Source organism: Scomber scombrus, chromosome 1 (assembly GCF_963691925.1).
Source record: "Scomber scombrus chromosome 1, fScoSco1.1, whole genome shotgun sequence".
Taxonomy (NCBI): Eukaryota; Metazoa; Chordata; class Actinopteri; order Scombriformes; family Scombridae; genus Scomber; species Scomber scombrus.
Genome location: NC_084970.1, coordinates 28,434,838 through 28,456,875, shown reverse-complemented (window position 1 = coordinate 28,456,875; position 22,038 = coordinate 28,434,838). Strand labels below are relative to the sequence as shown.

General features: G+C 39.6%; 1 protein-coding gene across 1 annotated transcript in view; it reads right to left on the bottom strand.

Moving 5' to 3' along the window:
* Positions 1 to 22,038, bottom strand: part of uacab (uveal autoantigen with coiled-coil domains and ankyrin repeats b) — a 46,343-nt gene that overhangs the window by 17,241 nt on the left and 7,064 nt on the right. Inside the window, exon 2 of the mRNA XM_062424966.1 lies at positions 3,447 to 3,577. Coding sequence (XP_062280950.1) covers positions 3,447 to 3,577 — 131 coding nt within the window. The remainder of the gene's footprint in view (positions 1 to 3,446; positions 3,578 to 22,038) is intronic.

Genomic DNA, 22,038 nt, shown 5'->3' with positions numbered 1-22,038 from the left:
TAATGGGTCTGGCTTTAAGAGAGCACCTGCTCCTTGGGAGGTTTTCAGGTTGACAGTCTATAGGATATGGTTGCTATTTTTAGAGAGTAGACAGGGAAGAGTGAACCAGAGAGTATATATACTGGTAGCTGAACCATATATGACAATGTGTGTCTCTAAAGACACAACAGTCAAAGCACTGTGGCTGCAGAGGCTTCAAATACTTGTTTGTTCTAATACTGATAAGAATTTAAATTGCTCTGAACCTCTGACTGCAGCGCGCACTGTGGAGTTCATCTCCTGACATTTACATATAAACTGAGCTCCATCTCAGCCTAGAAGTACAAAGCCAGTTTCTGTTGACATTTTCTGATTTTGGACTGATATTGTAGTTTGTGTATTACAAGTACGATGTGTGATGTGAGAGGGGTCAGCCACATGAAATTAGAACACAATTCTGTAGAGCATTTTGCTTTAGCCTATTTTAGATCAATGTTTAAGTTTTATAGCCTCACCTTCATTTGTGATTCTGTCTGACTGCTCTCATAGGGGTGCTGATAAATCCTCTACATGCTACACCAGCACCAAACAGCACACAGGATGAGGGAAACTATCTGGTGAAGACAGCTGAACATCTAGCTAACTAAAGGCACAGATATCTTTCTCAGGAGTTGGTCGCCACCAAAGTTGAGCTGTCAGGAGAGTGAAATGAGAATTTACATTCATCAGGTGGCCAGAAACAGGAATGTATGGGTCTGTCAGCCTATATTTAAGTTATTTGCCCACTAGTGGCTAAAAGAACAATTAATGCAGCTTAAAAGAAAACATACTCCATCTCATGAACCTTTTAATGAAGTGCTTGTCTGATAATGTTTTGTCTTCTAAGTTTTTTTTTTTAACCTGACGTCTCAGATGGTTTGTTATACACTAAACTGAAAGAAAGGCCAGGCACGTTCAAACAAAAATACTTAGCAGGTGATTGGATGAACCACTGGTGATTCAGACACAAGCACATAACTTGAAGCCTGAAAGGATGGACTCTTGTATGATCTCACAAACCTCTCCACCTGCCTCACAATGTAAGGTTTTTTGACAAAAGAAAGCACTGTGTCTCAGGGCTTTTCACGTACACATAAATACTACCAACAGAAGCAATATTACTTTTTGATGTTGACTGGGATATATAACATTTCTCAAACAAGATTATGTCTTTCATTGTCATTCACTTTTTTGTTCTACAAACAAAATTCATGGCATGGACCGGCTGCCTTGTGGTTTCCAAAATACACCTTTGAGAAACGCACGTGGTCTATTAAATAATTGATAAAGAAAGTATTCATTAAGTGTTGTAAATGGAGTGAACATAATTAAAAAAAGACTTGTCCTTTAAATTAGAAACCATAAAAAGTATATTCTCAGCATGTCCTCAATCTGTCACTATACCAAAGTCACACAACTGTGAAACTCATACTTATGCTATTTTTATTCTTAAAAGATGCTTGAGCAAAAATTCATCACTGCTAATCCTAACAAACAATAGGCATGCAGCAGTATCTTTAGTCAGTGCCACTTTCATGACGGAGGTCTAAACGAGCGACTGCCTCGAGTGGTGGATTTCTTCTGCTGCAAAGCCCTCGTCAGCTAGCAATCACAACTGCACAGAGTGCGCAGGTATGATGGGTGAACTCACCTCACTGGGATCCAGCTAATGCCACAGCAGAGATGTAAACTGTTTACCCAGCTGGAAGCCTCAACAAAACAGTTAGAGCTAAATTCATTAGCTACACACAGTGGAGCTAATCCAGGGCACACCAAATTATATATCGGGGGTAACAGTTTGTAATTAGTTTCCCCACAGAGGTCTTTGATAACGAGGGACCGCCATTCGACATTCCTCTGCTTGCTATAGCAGCGGCCAGGATGCCAAACTGACACGTGTTGCTCTGTGTGTGGCCCACTGAACTATATGCAGACTTGCTGAGTAGCAATTGTGGTTCACTTTTTGTTTTGGGCAGACTTGGTAAAACCATGACCACTTTCCTTAAATGCTGAGAAAGTGTGATGTGTTTATTTTATGGTCAACTAGTTCTGGTTTGTATGTTTGCAGTAAATGATGAGCATGACTGCGTTTCAGTATAGCAAACTTGGGCCTGTCATTTCAGAGCTGAAAGCCGGGGGTACTGTATTTAGTTCTGATGAATTCTAGCACCTTATTATGAGACCAGGTATTTATCAAGTTGTGTGTATAATTGTGTTTAAGTACATGCACGCGTGTCTACAATCACTGGTCTGTGCAATGGTGCCAAAAGAGGATTTCACACACTGCTGAAAATACTCAGCACTTTTGCTTCTGGGATCCGGTGCTCCATAACCATATGCTTATGCCCAACTAAGCCTTTGTCAAAATAAACCTGAAGCACAGGCCAGAGACCAGCGACTTCTTCATATATCTGGGATTAAACTGAGGGCGCCTGGCTTCCCAAAATGCTGGTGTTGGAATCTGGTTAAATTTAGGGAAGAAAACAAAGTAACAGCCTTTTTTTGACAGCTCGTTTAGTTGTTTTCAAATGATGTAGCTATTACAATCATTATTACGACCAAAAAAGGCTGTATGAGATATCTGAAATATCTGTGCACCTGTATTCCTAGCTCACATTTCCTGTAGATATTTCAGCAAGGTTGACCTACCCACCTTATTCTTCTATTCACCTTTTTCTGATGATACCTAGTGAAGGGGGGTTAGCCCAGCTCTTTGCACAAAACCTCCTGAAACCAGAGGTTCCCACTGAAAAATCCTACCATATAAAACATGGTCCTTCAAGATGTCAACTGATCCTGATAACAGCCTGCAGCTGGGCCTTAATGTATTACTCAATGTTGCAAGCACCACAGTGGATCTGATCTGAATTTGCAGGGAGTCATTTCCTGTTGGGACTTAACAAACAGCCCCTAACCAGTGTGGTCAAGCCTTGAGTGGCCGCAAAAATTCTTTATACCGACTCCCACAATGAACTCCAGAGGCAGATGGACATTAAACGGGAACTTTCTGGATATAAAAATAGAAACAATAATATCCAACTCAATGCTGTTTCATGCAGGTCAGCTGGATGAAGGTTTAAGGTTGAAAAATGTGCAACAGTCTTCATAGACACAACCATTTTTGGAGGATTGTTTTTGAAGGGTCAAAAAGGGAGACTTGGCTTCGATGTCACAAAGGGAGGTAAGAGGCAAAACTATTTTTGAGTAAATGACTCAATTGTAAAGGAATTCCCATCTACAGATGCTTTATCTGGGTAGGAGGGTCAGGAATCTGTGCAGGGGAGGCTACTACTATGTTTGGAATTTGAGATGCTCAGCATGTTTAGAGTAGAAAACATTGAGAAAAGTCTGTGCATACTGTACAAGGATGTGTGTGTGTGTGTATGTGTGTTATTTGTGTGTGTATATGTGTATGTGTGTTTACTCACGCAGAGCGTCCCTCCACATCGAGCTTGGTTGGGATGATGCCCTTCTTGCCAAGAACAGCAGCCACCTTGTCCACCTCGCCGCGTTCCACTGCCTTCATCAGCCGATCATCATACTTGTTCCAGTCTGTGTTCTGACGAGGATGATAGTGAAATATCAGACATGCAGGATCTTTAACAATACTTCTTGAACCTTATAGTTAAATGAACATGTTACCAAATATATACTCAGTTAAACAGTGGACTAATACATGTGCAGCATTTGTTTTCATGTTATTTTACTTGACTAATAAATACAACAGAGACATATGAAGTCTATTTCTGACACAAAACCACTAATAACAAGCATGATATAAATGCATTTTTTCCTTTTATGATACAAAAACAATATTAAGTTCATGCAGAATGTGCCAAGAATGTTCTGTGCTGTGGTCCTCACTCTGACCATCCCATGAGTGATGGAAATAAAGCATGGGAACAGAATACTGTTAAGGCACAAAGGAGCCTCTGGGACGCATTTTTAAGTGGCAGACTTCAAACTGGAGATCAAAAATGAACCAAGACAAGCAAACAAATTAAAACCTCAACCACAAGCAATTATGTATTGCGTATGTACACAACAGTAATGGACTGTAACTAAATTATAAAATATATTATGATAAGCACATGACTTTGACAACATGTCTAATAAACTGTAGTTATGAAGCAAACAATGAGTTTGATTGATCCCCCAGTGATAATTTTCCCAGTTGATCCATCTGCACAAAGCAGAAATCCTTCACAACATTAACCCTTTGTTGAAGCACAGCTTTCAGTTCGATGTATTTGTAGATGAAAGCACATGAACATAAGAAACAGTTATCTGCAAAAAAGAAATGCCTTTAGTGACAATCTGCAATGATCAACAGTGAATACCTACAAAGTGCATGGAGGTGCATTTCAGCCAGCGGCTCATCTTGGGTGAGTGCAGCTGGTCCTTGCACCGTGCTACTGAAAAGGTTGCCAGTGTTCCGGTTTACAAAAGCAAAAATAGAGGAAAAACAAAGTGTATAAAAAGAGCCCTCAGTCTCTCAGTGCACTCAACCAGTGAGTGCAAAGAAAAATGGGTGAGAAGACAATAGGGAGACAGTCTGTGTTGCAGTGGAGGTCCTCTTATGGAAGGCTCAACCAGGAGTTTTCCTCACTTGAGGAGAAGTAGTTCATTTGGCAGGATTTTCTAAGCATTCCTGTGTTGCTCACAGGCTCTGCCCGTAAGTTCATCACTGCACAGCAGTTTAGTTGATGGTTTAAGGGAGGAGAAGGAGGAGTGAAAGAGGAGGAAGGAATGGAGGTGGAGAAGCAGTAGGGCCAGCCCTGCCAGCCCTGGGACCTGCCCTGGCCGGCAACTGCAACTCCTCCTCTGGGGTAAAGTCAGCTCAGCCTGGCTATCTCTCACCTCCACCAGGAGTCTTCCCCTCTACTCTCACCTTTATCTTCAAATCATCTGTTCTGTCTTTCTGTTTCGATACTCCTCTTCGTCTCTGGACTGTTTTCTGTCTGTAAAAGCTGAAAGCTACTTGATGAACTAAAGAGCTTCTCTCTCTTTCCCACTCTCTCAGTGGTCTCAAGCGTCTTCACCCCACCAAATGGCAAGGTCAGTCAGGCTCAGTGGGGTAAATATGTGAGCTCTCCCAGTTTTAAAATATCACCCCCTCCCTGGTAAACAGCGGCAGTGCAGACAGCCCTGCAGACTGGTTACCTCTTTTTTTTGACCCTCCAACCTTTCTGTAGTGACTGATAGGAAGACAGGGGCTAAGAATACATTCTGGACATAGCTGCATGATGAGTAATGGCTTTAGTGTCTATCACCACTGCCAGCATGAAACAAGGCCAGCTAGAGAGACCTTGCTTACATTGCCACCCCCAGCCATGCTCCCTGCTTGCCTCCATCTGAAAATATTAATGTCAGAGGGGGATTATGGTTTGCACATTTGAAATGGTCTTGGCACTGACCCTCACAGGACAGTGGTGGGCCAAAGGCTGCCGTTAACCCATCCATCTAAACAGGGTGGTGTGGCTCTAAAGCCCCCCTGATCCTAGCTGCACGGTAGCAAGGTTAGATGTCAGCCTTTTTACAACCAGCTGTCTGAGCCTGCAGCCCCACCACAAACAACTACGTTGCCTTTTCGCTTACACCAACATGGCAAACACTGTAAAAGTATGACTTTCACTCTTATTAGGTAAAACGTGACAAGAACACAAACAAACAAAAAAAGGTAAATAAGAGCGATGCAATGAAGAAGGGTGAGAGGGGGACTCGTTTAATTTACACACTGCATCAGCTCCTTAGGGGCTCGTGTTACAGTCCGCTGCCAGACTGGCGTTAACAGTGCAACACTGATATCCACAAACATGCAAAAAGACCTCCTCCACATGAAATGTCATATGAAGAAGTAGGTGTCAACTTACGAAAGCTGCTCGCCCTAGCATGGAGACAAAGGCGCCAAAATGGCACCTAGCCACGCGGCACACTGTACATCAGTCACGTAAATATCTCTCATGGATGTGCTTGTGTGTGTGTGTATTTGTTTGGGAATCTGTTTATGCACTAGTTAATAATAGGGCTGTTAGCAAGCAAGAGTCGCCACTGCAGTGGTCACTCACTTTCAAGGATAGCTGGATGATATTGACACAATCTGAGTTTAACAAGGATCACTTTGTCATTTTGATTATTAATGACTTTTTAAAAAATATATTTGTCCAAACTATGTGTGAGTGACAAGAAAAACATTTAATTTGTAAACATGATGCCCATTAATCTTTATCCTCTGAGTTGTGAAAACATCTGAACTTGAATTACTCAACTGTACCGTAGCCTTTGAGACCAGGACAGATGAGAAGAGCAACATATGATGATATCTAGTTTCATATCATGACGTCAATGAAGCTCCCATTTTTACTTTCAAGCTCTGGACGGTAACCATGAAGAAATAATGCTTACAAATTTAACCATATACATATTTTGTACTTTTAAGTAAAAAACTGAATTCATTTAATCTAATGTGATTTTTTGTACCAAATACATACTGTTTAAACTTTTTTTTTTCTATTTTTATACTTTATATCTTAAAATTGTCATCAGAAGATTATGACCATGCTTTTTCCATTATACGCTCAACTAATCAATGTAATACATATGAAACCAGTAACCAAAATGTCAAGACCAAAGTTACTAAGGAGTAACTTAAAATAAGTAAATAAGTAAAGCTTATTCATATTACACCTTTCACAGACAACAGTTACAATGTGCTTCACATTCAAGATAAATAAAATCAACTACAATCATATAAAGTCGAGATAAAGAAGAAGACAATGTACAAAGGGAACAGACACAGGTGTCAAGTTAAAACATGAAATACCACAAACTACCTAAATGCCTGTCTGAGCAGATGCTGTTAAGATGCTTTATAAATGAGTCCACAGGATCCAAAGAACTCAAGCTTATTGGAAACTATTCCAAAGCTTTCGGGCTGGTAAGGTACGGTCTCCTCAAGTAGGGTTTTTTGATTTGATTATATTTAGTTTTAAATAAGTAAGTTCATTTAGATTAGATACTTTTTCTGTTAGAGAGGTAGAGCTTTGGGAAAACTCCTTTTCTGACATATATTTATTTGTTTTGGCAGTCCACTGGCCCTTTTCATAAGAAGCTTGCCTGTTTAATTAATTAAATTATCTAAAGTCAAATTAAACTAAAATTTTATTTGTATGTTTATGTAATGCTGTAATGTTCTTGGTGAGGTACAGGAGTCATATTGTGTATAGTTTAACTTTAAAGTAAATCATTTTTTATAGATTCTGCATTGTTCAATGAGGCAGGAAATGTAAATCTGATTTTTGATTTTTTTAACAAAGTAATTGAACTTATTTCTCAGACACAAATGATTATTTAGAGTAGTGTTTTTATAAGTCTTTGTATCGAGGGGGTTCTCTAATATTTCCTAAAATTATTGTGGAACTTACAATAAATAAACTGACTGCCAGTTCAATCTGAGTTTATGTTGCTTCCCTTTCCCCACAGAGAGCTGGGTTGTAACCCCTTTCAATCATATCAGACACATGGTCTTCATCAGGATATTGGGAGTTTCCTCGGGTGTCATGGGGATTAATGACAAAGTAATAAATTCACTTGTGTTGTGATTATTTAATCAAACCAGTATTTCTAAGATCAAGATTGAACTTTGATCCAAAACTAGAGTGTTTTTAATCATTTTCCATCAGGCGCCGACAGTAGTGTAGTCACACTGCATCCTTGATGATGTGATGTCTGAGGAGTCATGCTGTCATGCTGATGCTGAAACGAAAGATATATTCAGCCCTGGTTGCGTGCAACAACGAAACATGTTACCTAAACTTTCTATTTTAAGACGGTGACCTTAGGAACAAAACATCACCTGACACTTTGAGCTAAGTGAGTCCTTTACCTGTCTACACACATAATTTTTACTGTCTGGTAATATTTCAAATAGAGGCTCCTGTCATCTTTAGTTTTCCATCACTTTCTACAAGCCGTAATTCTTTCCAACACCTAAGTTTCCTGCTTCTCTCAGTTGGCCAGACTGATGGGTCTCTGATGTCCTGACAGATGAAATCACCGGCAGGAAATATCCAACTTGTCATCTGATAACAGACCGAGGCCAAGACCAAAACATAAAGCTATATGCCAATACATTAAACGACACTGGTGTCCAGTGCCAGACTGCAGTTACTGATATGGTTTCATAAGATTATGACAGTGGCGATGATACTGTAGTAGTCGTAGGAGACATCTTTGAAGAGACATTATGTCATGAAATGTCCATCTTTGACATTTTATGGGCCACAGATATTTGGAAGAGCAGAGCCTTTACAATACTTACAACCTCTTTCATTTGGTACTTCAAATGAAGGATAAAAGGATGTTTCAATGGGACATATGTTTTTTTGATTTTCTGTCATTTATATACTGTAGATTGTTCACACGTCCACTGACAGCGGTCTGTTCTGTAGCTTTTGTTTCTAAGACTGTTTGTGTTGTCCGTTTATATATTTCTAAACTAACTGGGATTCAAACATGTATGGATATACTCGAGAAGTTTTATATTTTGAATAAAGAACGAGAAAAATAATTGAAATCTAAATACTGTTGTTTGTTTATGTCGCCTGTCAAGCTGGTGGAAGTATGCCGAGGGGCAGCTTCTGGAAACTGGCCAATCAGAATAGAGTGGGCTCATCGGGAGGGGGACCTTAATGTGGCTGAACTGAGGGGCTTCATTAAGGACCAGTATAAGATAAATGAGGAGTTTTTAAACTGTAAATCATGCAAAGATACTACAGTAAAGCCCTTGAATATAAATATATACCTGGAAATGTGGATGACGTGTCCTTTAAATCTTAAAAGAAAAATATGACGTTTTCTGATCCAAGTATCCCAACAACAGCACAGGATGCATACCAACTACTCAATCTAGATTTATGATATTACAAATCACAAAGTAATCCATTAATGTCTAAACTTGGTTGCATCTTGCCATTTTATACAGCAATTAGACCGTAGTGTTTAAAAATATAACAACAGATGTAGAACCTGACAGAGTACCGTTACTGCATGTATATGACATTATCATCAGTACTTCATACTGGGAAAAATAAACACAATCTGACTTAAACTAGTTCAAACAAACTGCAGGTAAAAGAATAGATGTTCTGAAGACCCCGATCACGTTTCAACACCAAGCAGAAAATCATTGCCTTTGGCTTGTGAACAGGCCCAAACAGGGCACCAATCACCAGTTCATATTTTTATATCCTATCCTCAGAGATACCTGTTGGTGACATTAGCATAGCAACTGCATGCAGTTTGAATATCTCAGTGACAAGTTGATTTATTGGTGCAATATAACCTGGCAGTGAAAAGCCAAAACTCTAGCTGCATCAGCATTAATGAGAGTCATTGGAGCAAGCTCACATACCAGCAACAGTGCCACAGAAATCTCTAGAAATTATCTGAGTCACAGCTGCTACCCAAGATGGGCTGAATGGTTATTCTTTAAGAGACGAGCAAACACAAAAGAAAGAGGGTCAATTCCCTTTAAAAAAAGACGACAACATGTTTTTCTGTTTTCTGAGTCAATCAGTCCTAAAATAACTGCTGAGGAGCTGACGGCAGCTAACATTAAATCAGCGTGTTGTTGATAAATACTTGAAACTTCCCACTGCCACCTTCAATAAACCAGCAGGGATGTTTTTGGGGGGACTGCTGTTAGCGGTAGCAGGTTTACACCCTCCTCAATCTCACCCCCTCTAAGCTGTGAGCGCAGACTTGTGCATGAAGTGGTGGCCTGTGCAACTGTCTGGGCATGTTGAGTGGAAGTAAAACCCCTCAGGGGCAGAGACAGAGAGGGTGTGGGGAGGGGGAGGGGGGAGAGGGGGGAGAAAGAGACTGAATATGTGTGATGAACAAATGTGTAAAAACAACAAGTGGAGAGGTGAGAAAGTAACAGGACACGGCATGTTTGCAGTCAGTCTGGTGATATGGGACAGGTAAATTGATGCTTCAGAGTCAGAGACCCTCTAGGAGGAGGACAAGCCCCCCACTGATGGTTCAGACCAGGTGTCTGGAGGAAAGAGGCACCCTGTTTTTGGTATGTACATAAGGCACTCTCTACATATCTTGGTAGCTGCTAAACACAGGACCACTCTTGCTGGGCAGAGTGTGGAGTGGATGCAGGAGGCCTGACAGACATACATGCCCTCTGGTGGCGAGCAGGAAAATGACAGCTGCCTGTTACAGCCTGTGTCTGAATCCTGGGACACTCAAAAAGGGTGATTATTGGTCTTTTTCAGTGGTCACTCTTTGTATTCAGGAGAGTCCCTCGTCTTTTTACATTGTCAATAATTCAGAAGTCACACTAATAAACGTCACCAAAGGGTTTAATCCATATTTGCAGTAGAAATTATGATGATTTGTAAGTTAATTGTATATTTATGAGGAAAAAAAGTAAAATATGATGTAAGAGGTCACCATGGCCCGCAAACCAACCTGTGAACCATTATCCCTGTGGCTGTGTGGCCTTTTAGTGATAGTTACAATGTGTTCATATTTTTTTGTCCCTGATGAAGTTGCCATTACTGTTCAACGCTGTAGAGGGAGCTGACACCTACAGCAAACACACAAGAAGGTGGCAACTAAAAGCAGACAAAGACATGTTATGTGTTATTAGTTAAAACTGTACAGCACGTGTGTCGCTTTCCACTTGCCTACTCGTTTCTCTTGAACTTAAAAATATGTTTCATTGCTGGTGCGTTCTGTAAAAAGTCAGAAGAGGAAGAAATTGTATGTTTTAAATTTCGATAGGCACATTCCAGGTCTGTGTATCAGAGGTAATTACATAATTGTGGAGGTTTGTAGGAGCATGTATTGTTTTACAGAGGCTGACAGGAGAACCAATCAGTGGGTGATAGTGATATTGACAAAAATAAAAAGTCACAATATTATTTCAGTAATGAGAAAACGTGCTGGGTATGATGGCTGCATTGATACAATATTTAATATTAGATGATGGATGATTACAGCAATGACAGAAAGTAGCCTCACATCCTCCATAACAGTCTTGTACAATTCAGAAAGTCACAAAGACGTTTAACATCAACAGCACCCCACTCCCAGCAATAAACCCTCATTGCTAAACAAAGAGTAAAAAGAGCATAAAGTCATGTCATATAGTTCACTATCCAGTCTATCTGCATGGGACTGTTGAGCTGTGTGTATTTCTGATTGTGGCTTTGGGACTTTTGTCTTTTTGTCTGCACAATGTTGTTGATAAAACTGCTACACACTGAAACCAGAACCAAATTTCACCAACTTAGCTGTTTGGCCATTATTGAATTAATGAAAATACATTAAAATCATGCACAGTGTGTAAATCTGCCAAAAGCAGGCTGCCCTCACAACCTGATAATGACCGATAACAAAGGTCTGTTTTACAATGCCACAGTCGAGGCCGGGCCTGTTGACAACACAGGAACACACTGTGCTAAAGTGGAGCACTGCTTTTTTCTCTCTTTTTTTCCCCTTTTTTGGCCTGTTTTAAGAAATCCTCACTTGTATAACGAACAGCTCAAACATGGAGACCAGTCTGTCCAGCTGCTGGGTCAAACCATTTTAGATGACTTATGACCCATGGGGCAATTCTTTTCCTTGCTATTTTCTCCTACTTCCGACACCCGCTGCCAGGCTGAAAGATCAGCTTTCCAGTTGCCCAAACCATGTGAACTTTGCCCCTGCCAACTCCCCACTGAGGACAGTTGTCCCCAGTGAGTACAGAGAGGTTTCTCAAAGACATGGCCGTCATTCATGAGAGACGTGTCAATCTGGACTGTTATCAGTTGTAGATATATGAAAAACCACAAATTGTTGATTCTGAACAAAACCTTTCCCAGTGTGATACTTTCTTATCTCTACTGCCTTTATCCCAAATGGATTTAGAGGGCTATAACCATCATGTGTTTTATCAGACCTTTAGGGCTTATTGAAGACTAGTGAGCAATTACTACAAAGGACTGTTTTATCTTAAATAGAGAAAACCAACGTGTTTTCAAAGGGAGCTTCAAAGGTGACACATTTGCTAGATTATTTTTAAAAACAAACTCTGCATGTTTCTGAAGTCAAAATTATTAAGATTATATAAGAGAGACCTCACTGAGAGGACACAACATTGTAATGCACAGACTAAGATCACATGTTTCAAGTTTCAGAACATTAACAACCATTGATCTGAATATGAGAGAGAGAGAGAGAGAGAGAGAGAGAGAGAGAGAGAGAGAGAGAGAGAGAGAGAGGAGAGAGAGAGAGAGAGAGAGAGAGAGAGAGAGAGAGAGCTTCCCTTTCATCCTCTCTATCTATCTATCTATCTATCTCATTTGTGGACTTTGGTGTGGTACAGTGTGTGTGTGTGTGTGTGTGTGTGTGTGTGTGCGTTTGTGTGCATGTGCATGTGTGAAACAGACGGGAGCAGAATATATAACACGGAGCATCACTCAACTTTAATAGTTATATGAGTGACAGATCAAACATTGGAATTCCACTTGATGGAATAACATGAGTCATGAGTCATCATGCCAGATATTTTATTACACGATTATTTTGGTACAAACATTTACCTGCCAGTGTGGAAGACAGCCTTCACTCGCCAAACTGAAAATCTACCCGCACTTGGCGCTTGTTAATTTCGGACCCTGAGTATACTGTATAAATACTTATATTTAAATGTAATCAAAGTATAGGTTTGGACTTAGTATCTGTAGATACCCAAAGGACACAGGGTCAGGGCCACTGATCACTTCCAAAAATCACCACTTTCTTGTAAAGGTCAACAAAAAAACGGATATAAATGGAGTAAACAAACAAAATGTCTTACAGAATATTAGAAAGATGAAGTGTTGTGAGAAAATCTGTTGCCACTGAATTAATAGCAACTAAATCCATTTCACAACGATGCATTGTTATTAGGCTCCAGTTGTACAGCTAAAGTACCCCTTTGCCTGTAAAATGTCAGCAGCTTAGCTGACACATTTTAATGGCCATCGCTGAAATAACAATGTCCCCCAGCAGGAGAATTAAAAACAAGCATAGTTATTGGCCTTGGCTGTAGATGGCTGCTGGTATGGCTGATATTATTCCAGCTGATGATGTGAAGATAAAAAAACAAGAATAGTGCAGACAGAGAGCTGCAGGGGCTACAAAATGATTTCCAATCAGCTAGTCAGGAACTATTTAGGTCACTAATGCAGGATCGCTGAAGTAGATGAATGAGGTAGTGATCTTAAAGGACTATTAGATTTCAAAACATGTTAAAATTAGCATTTTCAGTGCCACGAGCTCATCTCTGTGCATGTTTTCCATTACAATATACCCATAGAGAGATGTAGCCCCTGATATGATGAAGCTAATGGGGATCTCAATAAATGAAATGAAATTTAATATAAAAGGCACGTGTGATTATAAATGAAATGAAATTCAATATAAAAGGCACGTGTGATAAAACATAAAGGAATATACTCTGAGGAAGAAGGAGAAACAGAGATGCAGACAGATAAATTGGAGCGTATACCGCCCATGTTTATACTCGTGACAGTCGAACTTATTGAGGCTAAGGGGAACGTTAAGAAGAATTAAGGCTCTGCCGATTTGATCTCACCTCAAGAAAATGGTGAGGCAATATGAGGGAAAACACCACAGGAGTCTCTTTACAGTCTTCCATGACCGTATTTGGTTAATCGAGGAACTCTCCAGGCATGCCGGTACTTGGGCACAAACACTGGTGATGATGCTTGCTTGGCCAGCAGTTACACGTCGTCACACACGCACGGGCACGGCGAGGAATGCGACTGGAGGGTATGTCAAAAAGGCAGAGCCTTGGAAAAAATGTTTATACTCAAAACAAGACGCGATGGAATGGATTAAATAAAGGTTGCTCAATACCATAAAAAAAACTTTCATATGCTGTGTGGTTATTAAAAAACAATTTTTAAAAATCACTTAACCACAAGTTATACAAGACGCTGCATTCCAACTAACAAATATAGCATGTTTTCCATACAATCACATCCCCTAAATCTTATAGATAAAGACATCTAATGAGTGGACTATAATTATGTGAAGACATTAATTTCAAATAGCCTACTAAATGAAATAAATGATATTATAAAATGTAATTTGAGCTGCTGTTGAGAGAAAAGGGAAGTAATAAAATTCCTGATAACAGACGACTCCCATGATGCCAAATAAAGATCAGGTGAGTTCAAACAGGTAGGAGCTTGCCCCCCTTTCAGCAAGTCAAGTGGCTCCACCTACTATCACCAAGCTCTGAATAAGCAGGTCTTCACGGAAAAGTCTCCATCCACCAATCCAAAAGCTTTTAGGCCAATATATACTGTATATGGTCCCTTTAGAAAAGCTCTAATGAATCAGAAAAAAACCCATCAAAGTAAGTGATCTACACTGCATTTTGTGTTTCTCGTCAATACATGAATAAATATACAAACAAAACCTAAACAGAAAAAAGACTAACATACATAAATATAATATGTAACATTAACTTTCAGTTCCAGATGTCATATTTAAGAATCAAAACACACATTTATCAGCCCTGGAAAGACAAAATAAAGTGTAACCACTTCCTTTCTAATGCTGTCTCTTTTTTTGTACATCAGAAACCTCTGACTTTTACTTTTTTAAGTATCAGTACTGCTTGAAAGTTTTACTGACTTCATGTTGGATGAAACAGAGACACTCGTCTAATCTGCCAGAGACAGAAAAACACACACAGTGCACAGCTTGATGGAGGCTTAGTCTGAGCCATTTCACAGCAGTTTGTCTCTCATCAGCAAAATCTTTGTGTTCCTGTTGCTCAGCATGCCTGACTGTACATATGTGGGTGCAGGTCTCTGTGTGTGTGTGACACTGTGTGTGTGTGTGTGTAAGCTGATGTCAGCTGCAGCCCACCCAAAAAAATCGGTCAATAAGCCTATCTCACATGCCAACCCCCCCCCCCCCCCCCAATATCTCTCCACCACTAACCCTCTCTCTCACATACACACACAGTCTGCTGAACACTCGGTCGCCTTAATCACAAGTGACAAACAATCAAGACACACACACACACACACACACACACACACACACACACACACACACACACACACACACACACACACACACACACACACACACACACACACACACACACACACACACACACACACACACACACACACACACACACACACACACACACACACACACACACACACACACACAGGTCTCCACTTAGCGCAGGACATCTCAGGCGCGGCTCGGGAACACAGGCGGGGTAACACTGCTGAGATTACCTCATGGCTGCCCCCGTGGAGCCAGACGTTAATCCTAAAAAAACAGGCCCGTCACGCTACCCCCCTTACTCTGCAGCCAACAGCACATTCAGCCTAGAACAAATTTCCGCTGATCCTGTCTGAGAGTTTAAGTAAAATGTCTATGTGGACAAATGCAGCAAAGACTAAAGTATTAAAAAGGACAAAAAAAATGCTGAAATTTGCTGGAAAATATTCCTCAGTTGGTTCTTTAGTCAAAACAACATATCAATGACTACTATCCAGATTGCCATGAAATTTAATATCAGTATTCATGTTCCCCCGATGACCTCGCTGACCCCTCAGTTTTCCCTAGGGCCACCATATGGCCAAAATATCCACTTGCACCCAAAAACAATGAAACAGGCAGATTACAGTGACATTTTAGACACAATAAACTATTTTCATTTTGGACGCTGCATGAGAACTTGTCCTCTTGCTCCATAATCAGGCCAAAAGGTCAACTTTGCATTCATGAATCCTAACAAGATATAAACACACAATGTAGACGACAACACAGCTTTTCTGTTTATGTGGGCTTTGTTTAACATAACAGCCTCTATGGGGCCACGAGCAGGGCTTCAAAATATTATTCATACCAAGATATTAACCCTTACATACTGTTCAGGGTCAAATTTGATCAATGTTTACATTTGAGAGCCCTGAAAACATCCTATACACGTTTCTTTTAGCCGCACTTTTCCTAATGTGACCGACAAAAATGTAAATAAAATGCATCAAAAATCAAAAATCAGCATTCATACATGTTGTTGTATTCATCATATTCTATAAAATGTTCTCTTGGACCATAAAATAGTGAGTGTGAATGTCTTTTTTACACAAATCAAACAGAAGGATTAATCAAACATTTATTAATGACTGACGGGGATCTTATGAATGTGAATTGGTGTAGACAATTAATTATGAGTCAGAATATGGACAGTATGTAAGGGTTAACCATCTTCGCAAGAAAGGCTCACAAAGGGGGTAAGACTTCACTTTACTTGAAGCTTGACAGCTGCCTTTTCAGTCAATAACACTTTAAAGCTTGTCTGAATGCACAGATTAAAATTGAGCCTCTCTATATTTCTACCCAAGTTAAAATTAATCAGTATATATGTGGAAAAACTGTATAAAAAGGACAATGTGTCTGGATAAATTATTCTGGGTAACGTCATTTCATATATGAAATCTTCTGTGAAGTCAGATGCAACAAAGCAATTTTGACACTGTGCAGTTCACTGTTCTGAATGAATGGGAAAAATGTTTTTTGAATTATAAAATTGGCTACTGTTTGATCTCCTGTGTTCATGTGTGACAGCAGTCTTTGCTCCATTGTGTGGACCGAATATCTTCCTGACAGTGCAGAAAGCAGACCAGCAATTTAGTCTGACAGGCGCTTGTCAGAGAAGATTTTAACAGTCTCAAATGAAACATTCAGTCTAAACCAACCCAAACTCAGAAAAGCAAATTATATGCACACTTTGAAGAAGAGGCAGAGAGGAAAATAGGATTTTTTAAATCCAAAAAAAAAAAAAAACCCTCTTACCCCCAGCGGCAGAGCGTTAAGAACACCTGCTGGGTGTCCCCACATCGGAGCCAAAACTTGCTGAAGGAGGTTCCTTCTTGATAACGTTTAGGAGGCTGCAAACACACAAGTTCCCACCTAATGGTAATACTTACTTTATAAATCAACAAACTTCTCGTCTTTCTGTAATGTTACAGTTTTAGACAAACTGGCTCAACTTCAGCAGATTATTCAGATGTGATTTTTCTTATGATGTGAAAGCTGTCTCAGGTTTGTGAGTCTGCCATGGGCTGAGAGACGTACATGTTCACAATATCCACTGTAATGCTGGGCGGCATACCGGTTTTAATTTCCTGTACTATATGAATTCTTCATATATAGCTTCACCAATGCATAGCTGAAATAATTGCTGTAACTCTTCAGTAGGCGCTAAAATATATAATATATAATATAACACAGCAAAGTGCTCTACGGTCGGGGGCCAGCTGTGTGGGGTATAGTTAGAGGGGACTGCTGCGTAACCTTCTTAATGACGGTTATAACTTTATAACACAACAACTAAAAACCTGCAACTAACTCTCTTTAATGGAGAAAACAAAAATAAACAGCACACAATAATTTGTGACATTAACAAATGTACATTCTCAAATTACAACGTTGAACAGCTTCCAGAGATTCAGATGGAGGTATGGGGAGATGGAGGCTGTTTTAGAAAAAAAACGAGATTATTTCATGGATCAAAGGTTTGAGAGTCTGAAAGAAAGTCAAGACAGGAGCAAGCCGCCTGTAGGTGCATTATGGCTAACTGCACAGGGAGCTAAATCCAGTAGCTTTCATGATGGTTTTATTTTTAATTACACATGACAAACTTGATTAGGTGTCATTGATCAACTTTAAATGGGGGTTTTGATTTGTTTGTCTATGTCAGAGGTCACTAATAGGTGGACCACGGTCCAGATCTGGACCCAGACACCGTCCTATCCAGACCTGGACCTGTAACTGACGAAATATTGAGGATTATTAAATTTCTATTTTAATGGGCGCAGCTTCTCCAGCTATTACAGTAAAATGTGTTCTGACATTTTAAAGACCGAATGTCAAACTGATTAACATATATTAAGCAATAATTAAAATAACTGTTAGTCACAGCCCTGATTATTAATGTGATTATGGACGTCAAACACACTTTACTTATAAAATTGCAGCAAACCAAGAGATAGTATTTCTCTACTATCTCTCAACTTCTACTATAACACAGTTTGACATTGTCATAATTCAACACTTTATCATTTGATGACAGACTTTTTTTTTTGCAAACTGCGTTTATCTTATCAGCAGACCATTTCAGCAACTTCATAATCTTATCACTAAATGAAAAGACAACAAAAAACATGATAGTGATCACTGCCATAAGCTTGAAGCCATCGTGTTCCCTTCTCCAAGCCCCAAACCACGCTTTCCTTTTGTTAAAAAAACACCTTAAATTCAGAGTTTTTTTCTGCTTCTCAACAATAGAGTCCACCTCCATCTGGCTCCTCTTGTCCACCTACATCAACACGCCCGAGCCCTGCTCTCTGTTTTGTAAAATAACACCCCTGGAAGGGCGAGGGAGGCTCTTAAATTTAATCCACAATGTGCAAGCCCACTGTGGGAGAGGACAGAAGAACAGGGTGATCAGGAGCACAAAGGAGTGAGGAAATGTGCAGAAAGCTCCTCTTACAAATAAAAAGGGAGTTTTAAGTCCAAAATCCTGAGTCATGAAAAGTGGAAGATAACAAAATCTCAAAAAAGAGAGGTGGAGATACACCACAAGAATGAGACGCCTGACACACCTCAGCTGATATTATGAGGCCCGTTGTGCCCTGAGCTGCAGCAGAAACATCAGTGTTGTTGTCTGATGCAGATTTAATAAGTAGTCATGTTGCCGTTAAACCTGTGAGTCACATTATGCCGCCAGAAGCTGTAACACAATCAATGGCCGAACAACAAGGCTGTCCAAACAGGGGGAGTCGACAAATACCTGTATGAATGCTTTATCCTTGATTTACCCCTTTCATTACACTGTGGTGTGTCCTTGCCTAAGGGAAGCTTCTCATTACGCGACTGTTTAACCTGTCACCAAATCAGGATTTCCAAGCAAAATGACTGGGTGCTAGGATCACCCTTTGGTTTGCCTTTGTAATGGTGTATAAAATAGATGACGAGGGGATTGCTGAATAATACAGACAAGCTTAAACTTTAGTACAAAAAAATCCCACAATTCAAGGTCGAGATCAAATGTAGAAGTTGTCGTAACTAAAACAACATAAACAGCAGATAAACACGGAGCTCAGGACCATAAAATGTACTGATAGTAACTTCACTTCTCATTTACTGAAGACAAGGTGGCACAAGAAGACGCAGCTGTCTCATGTGGGCGTAGCATTTTGGTGTTTTACAACTCAGCAAGCTGCCAACACACCTATAAGAGTGCTCACTGTTACCATAAGACTTGTGTGGTGTTTGCACTCATGTTAATATTTAGTTTCTTGCACCTATTCACTGTTTTTAAGTCCTTTGACATTTGACAGCTGTGAAAAAACACCCCAAATGTCTTTCACCCTGAAATATGATGACTTTTCCTAAAGTGACCGAAATTTAACCTGTATCTATTAACATGGCTTTTTGTTAAATGAATAGTTAACAGTGTTAATAAGATAGTAGTTATGAGGATTTATTTTTGATGATGTAGCAGTGAAGACTGATGGCTCTAATGGTTATACAATAAACCCCACAGATCCAAAAAGTTCTTGTAATTCTCAGTTTTAATGAAATACATTTAAATAATTATTGCTATGTTATTTGGTATAGACACTTTTAATGAGGGGATTTTTAGACCGAGGGTGTAGAATATGAACAGTATGTAAGGGTTAAGTCCTAATGTCAGTTTCGATGCTGAACTGCGGTAACTGAGGAATGACATTTTGCTTCCATTCATGTAAACATGCGTCTGTGTGGAAATGATAAATAAAACTGAGCCGAGCTGAACTTAAGGAAGTATTCATGCTGACATTAATGTAACTGGCAGTTCAATCAACCAGAGGCAGTCAGACAATCAATGCTACCATTAGCAGCTGCTTGCAAAACATGTTTGTAAAGCCCTGAGTGAAGGAACGTGCTTCAGCAAACTCACCACAACGAGACTCGACTATCATGGTGTTGAGGTTATTTAAGTATTTGAAGTCATTTGTTTTATGGCCATGGATCCTAATTGATTTCTGCATCACAAAACTATAATTCTCACTTTTCAAAATATTTTCCTTCCATACATTTAGAAAAACTACAACTTTTTTGAGCTTAGATTGACTCTTCACCTGGTAAAGAGGTATGCTATGAATCCTAACAGGAAGTATCATACAGAAGATATTCAAACAAGTCTTGCAAGTAAGACTTTTACAAGATGTCTTCTGCTTTGAAAATTACAACAATGTATATTTGAAACATTCAAATATACCAACAGGTAAAAATGTCGACACACACTTTAATGAAAATGAAAAATGGTCACCAAAAGTAAATTATAATTCAAGTGGATAGTCATGGAGAACTGAGCAGCTATAGACACCGTACTTCACCTTGAGGACCCGGGTTCAAAGGACCCACCTTGTTTATTTGCACCTGAGCAAGACATTCAATCCTTATTCGATACAGAGCTAGTGTTTATAATAGTCAGCAGTGCTGTTTTCTGAAGACCTTAATCCTTCACTCTGAACTTCCTGGAGGTATGCGACAAAAAATATGAACTCACGTTACAGAGGCAATGATGTAGTAAATTATTTTCCCACAACAGCTGTCTGATGTGCACAATAATATCATAATCATAATGTAGTCAAGGCAGAAACGTGACTAAGGTAAGTCCATGGAAACATAATGTTTATTATCAAGTTAATGTGATTATAATAATACACAAAATAAGCATAATTGCTCTGAGAAATGGTTTTATTTGAATTATTTGCATTTTGAATGTAAACATAATACTTTAATTATACCTCTATTAAATGTCATGCAATGAAAGAAGCATTGTGACAAAGCATCACCAAAAAAGTACTGTTTATGGCAGATTAAATCAGCTTTAGACATATTCAAGTTTTCTTTTTCACTTGTATTAGATAAGAATTACAACCAGATTACTCCCAAATGATTACATATAAATAGAACCCAATCCTTGACACATAACAAAAAACTGCCATGTCTTTTTTTTCTGTTGTCCTGCCATGTTCAAACCTTCAACAAGATCTTACCAAAGTTTTTCTTACCAAAACATTTGCACAAAGAAGGCCACATCACATTGGTAACAAAAACATCAGTGTGAGGAGAAACTGCATCATCTGGAGGTGCATCTTCACCCAATAATTTCACTGACACTGAAATATTATTAATGGTGCAATCCATCGAAAAACTCACACATCCTTCTTCATCTAAGTATTAACCAGCACCAATGACGGCTGACCATAATTAGATGTGTATTCATTTTTGGCCAGTGATCAGAGATCACTGGCTAGCAGTTGTTGCGACAGGGAGTGCTGCTCTCCAACATGTCTTTGATGATTAACCCAAATGCCAGCAGTCTGTTTGGGGTGTGGCACTAAATAAATAACTTTCATTTCAACCCCACAATAACGTAAAGAAAGGAATCCCTGCACACCTGAGTAGTGACAGGTGCGTAGGAGGAAAGTGCAATTAAACAAAGAAAAAAGGAAAAAAAAGCTCCTCCCCATCGTCTCGCTCGCTCACTGCTGTTTGTTTAATGTTTTGGTCTATCCGAACTTCATCAGGCGGATGAAAACGTTGCAACTTAAATAAACATAACAGTGAGTGAGACTTTTTTCTTTTAACCCACTATAACCTCTTATAATTCCCACCCCACACACACACACACACACACACACACACACACACACACACACACACACACACACACACACACACACACACACACACACACACACACACACACACACACACACACACACACACACACACACACACACACACACACACACACACACACACACACACACACACACACACACACAAAAATGTATTAAAAGTCGGCTATAGTTGGAAATATGATATAAAAACCTAGCTCGGGACACTAGGTCACAA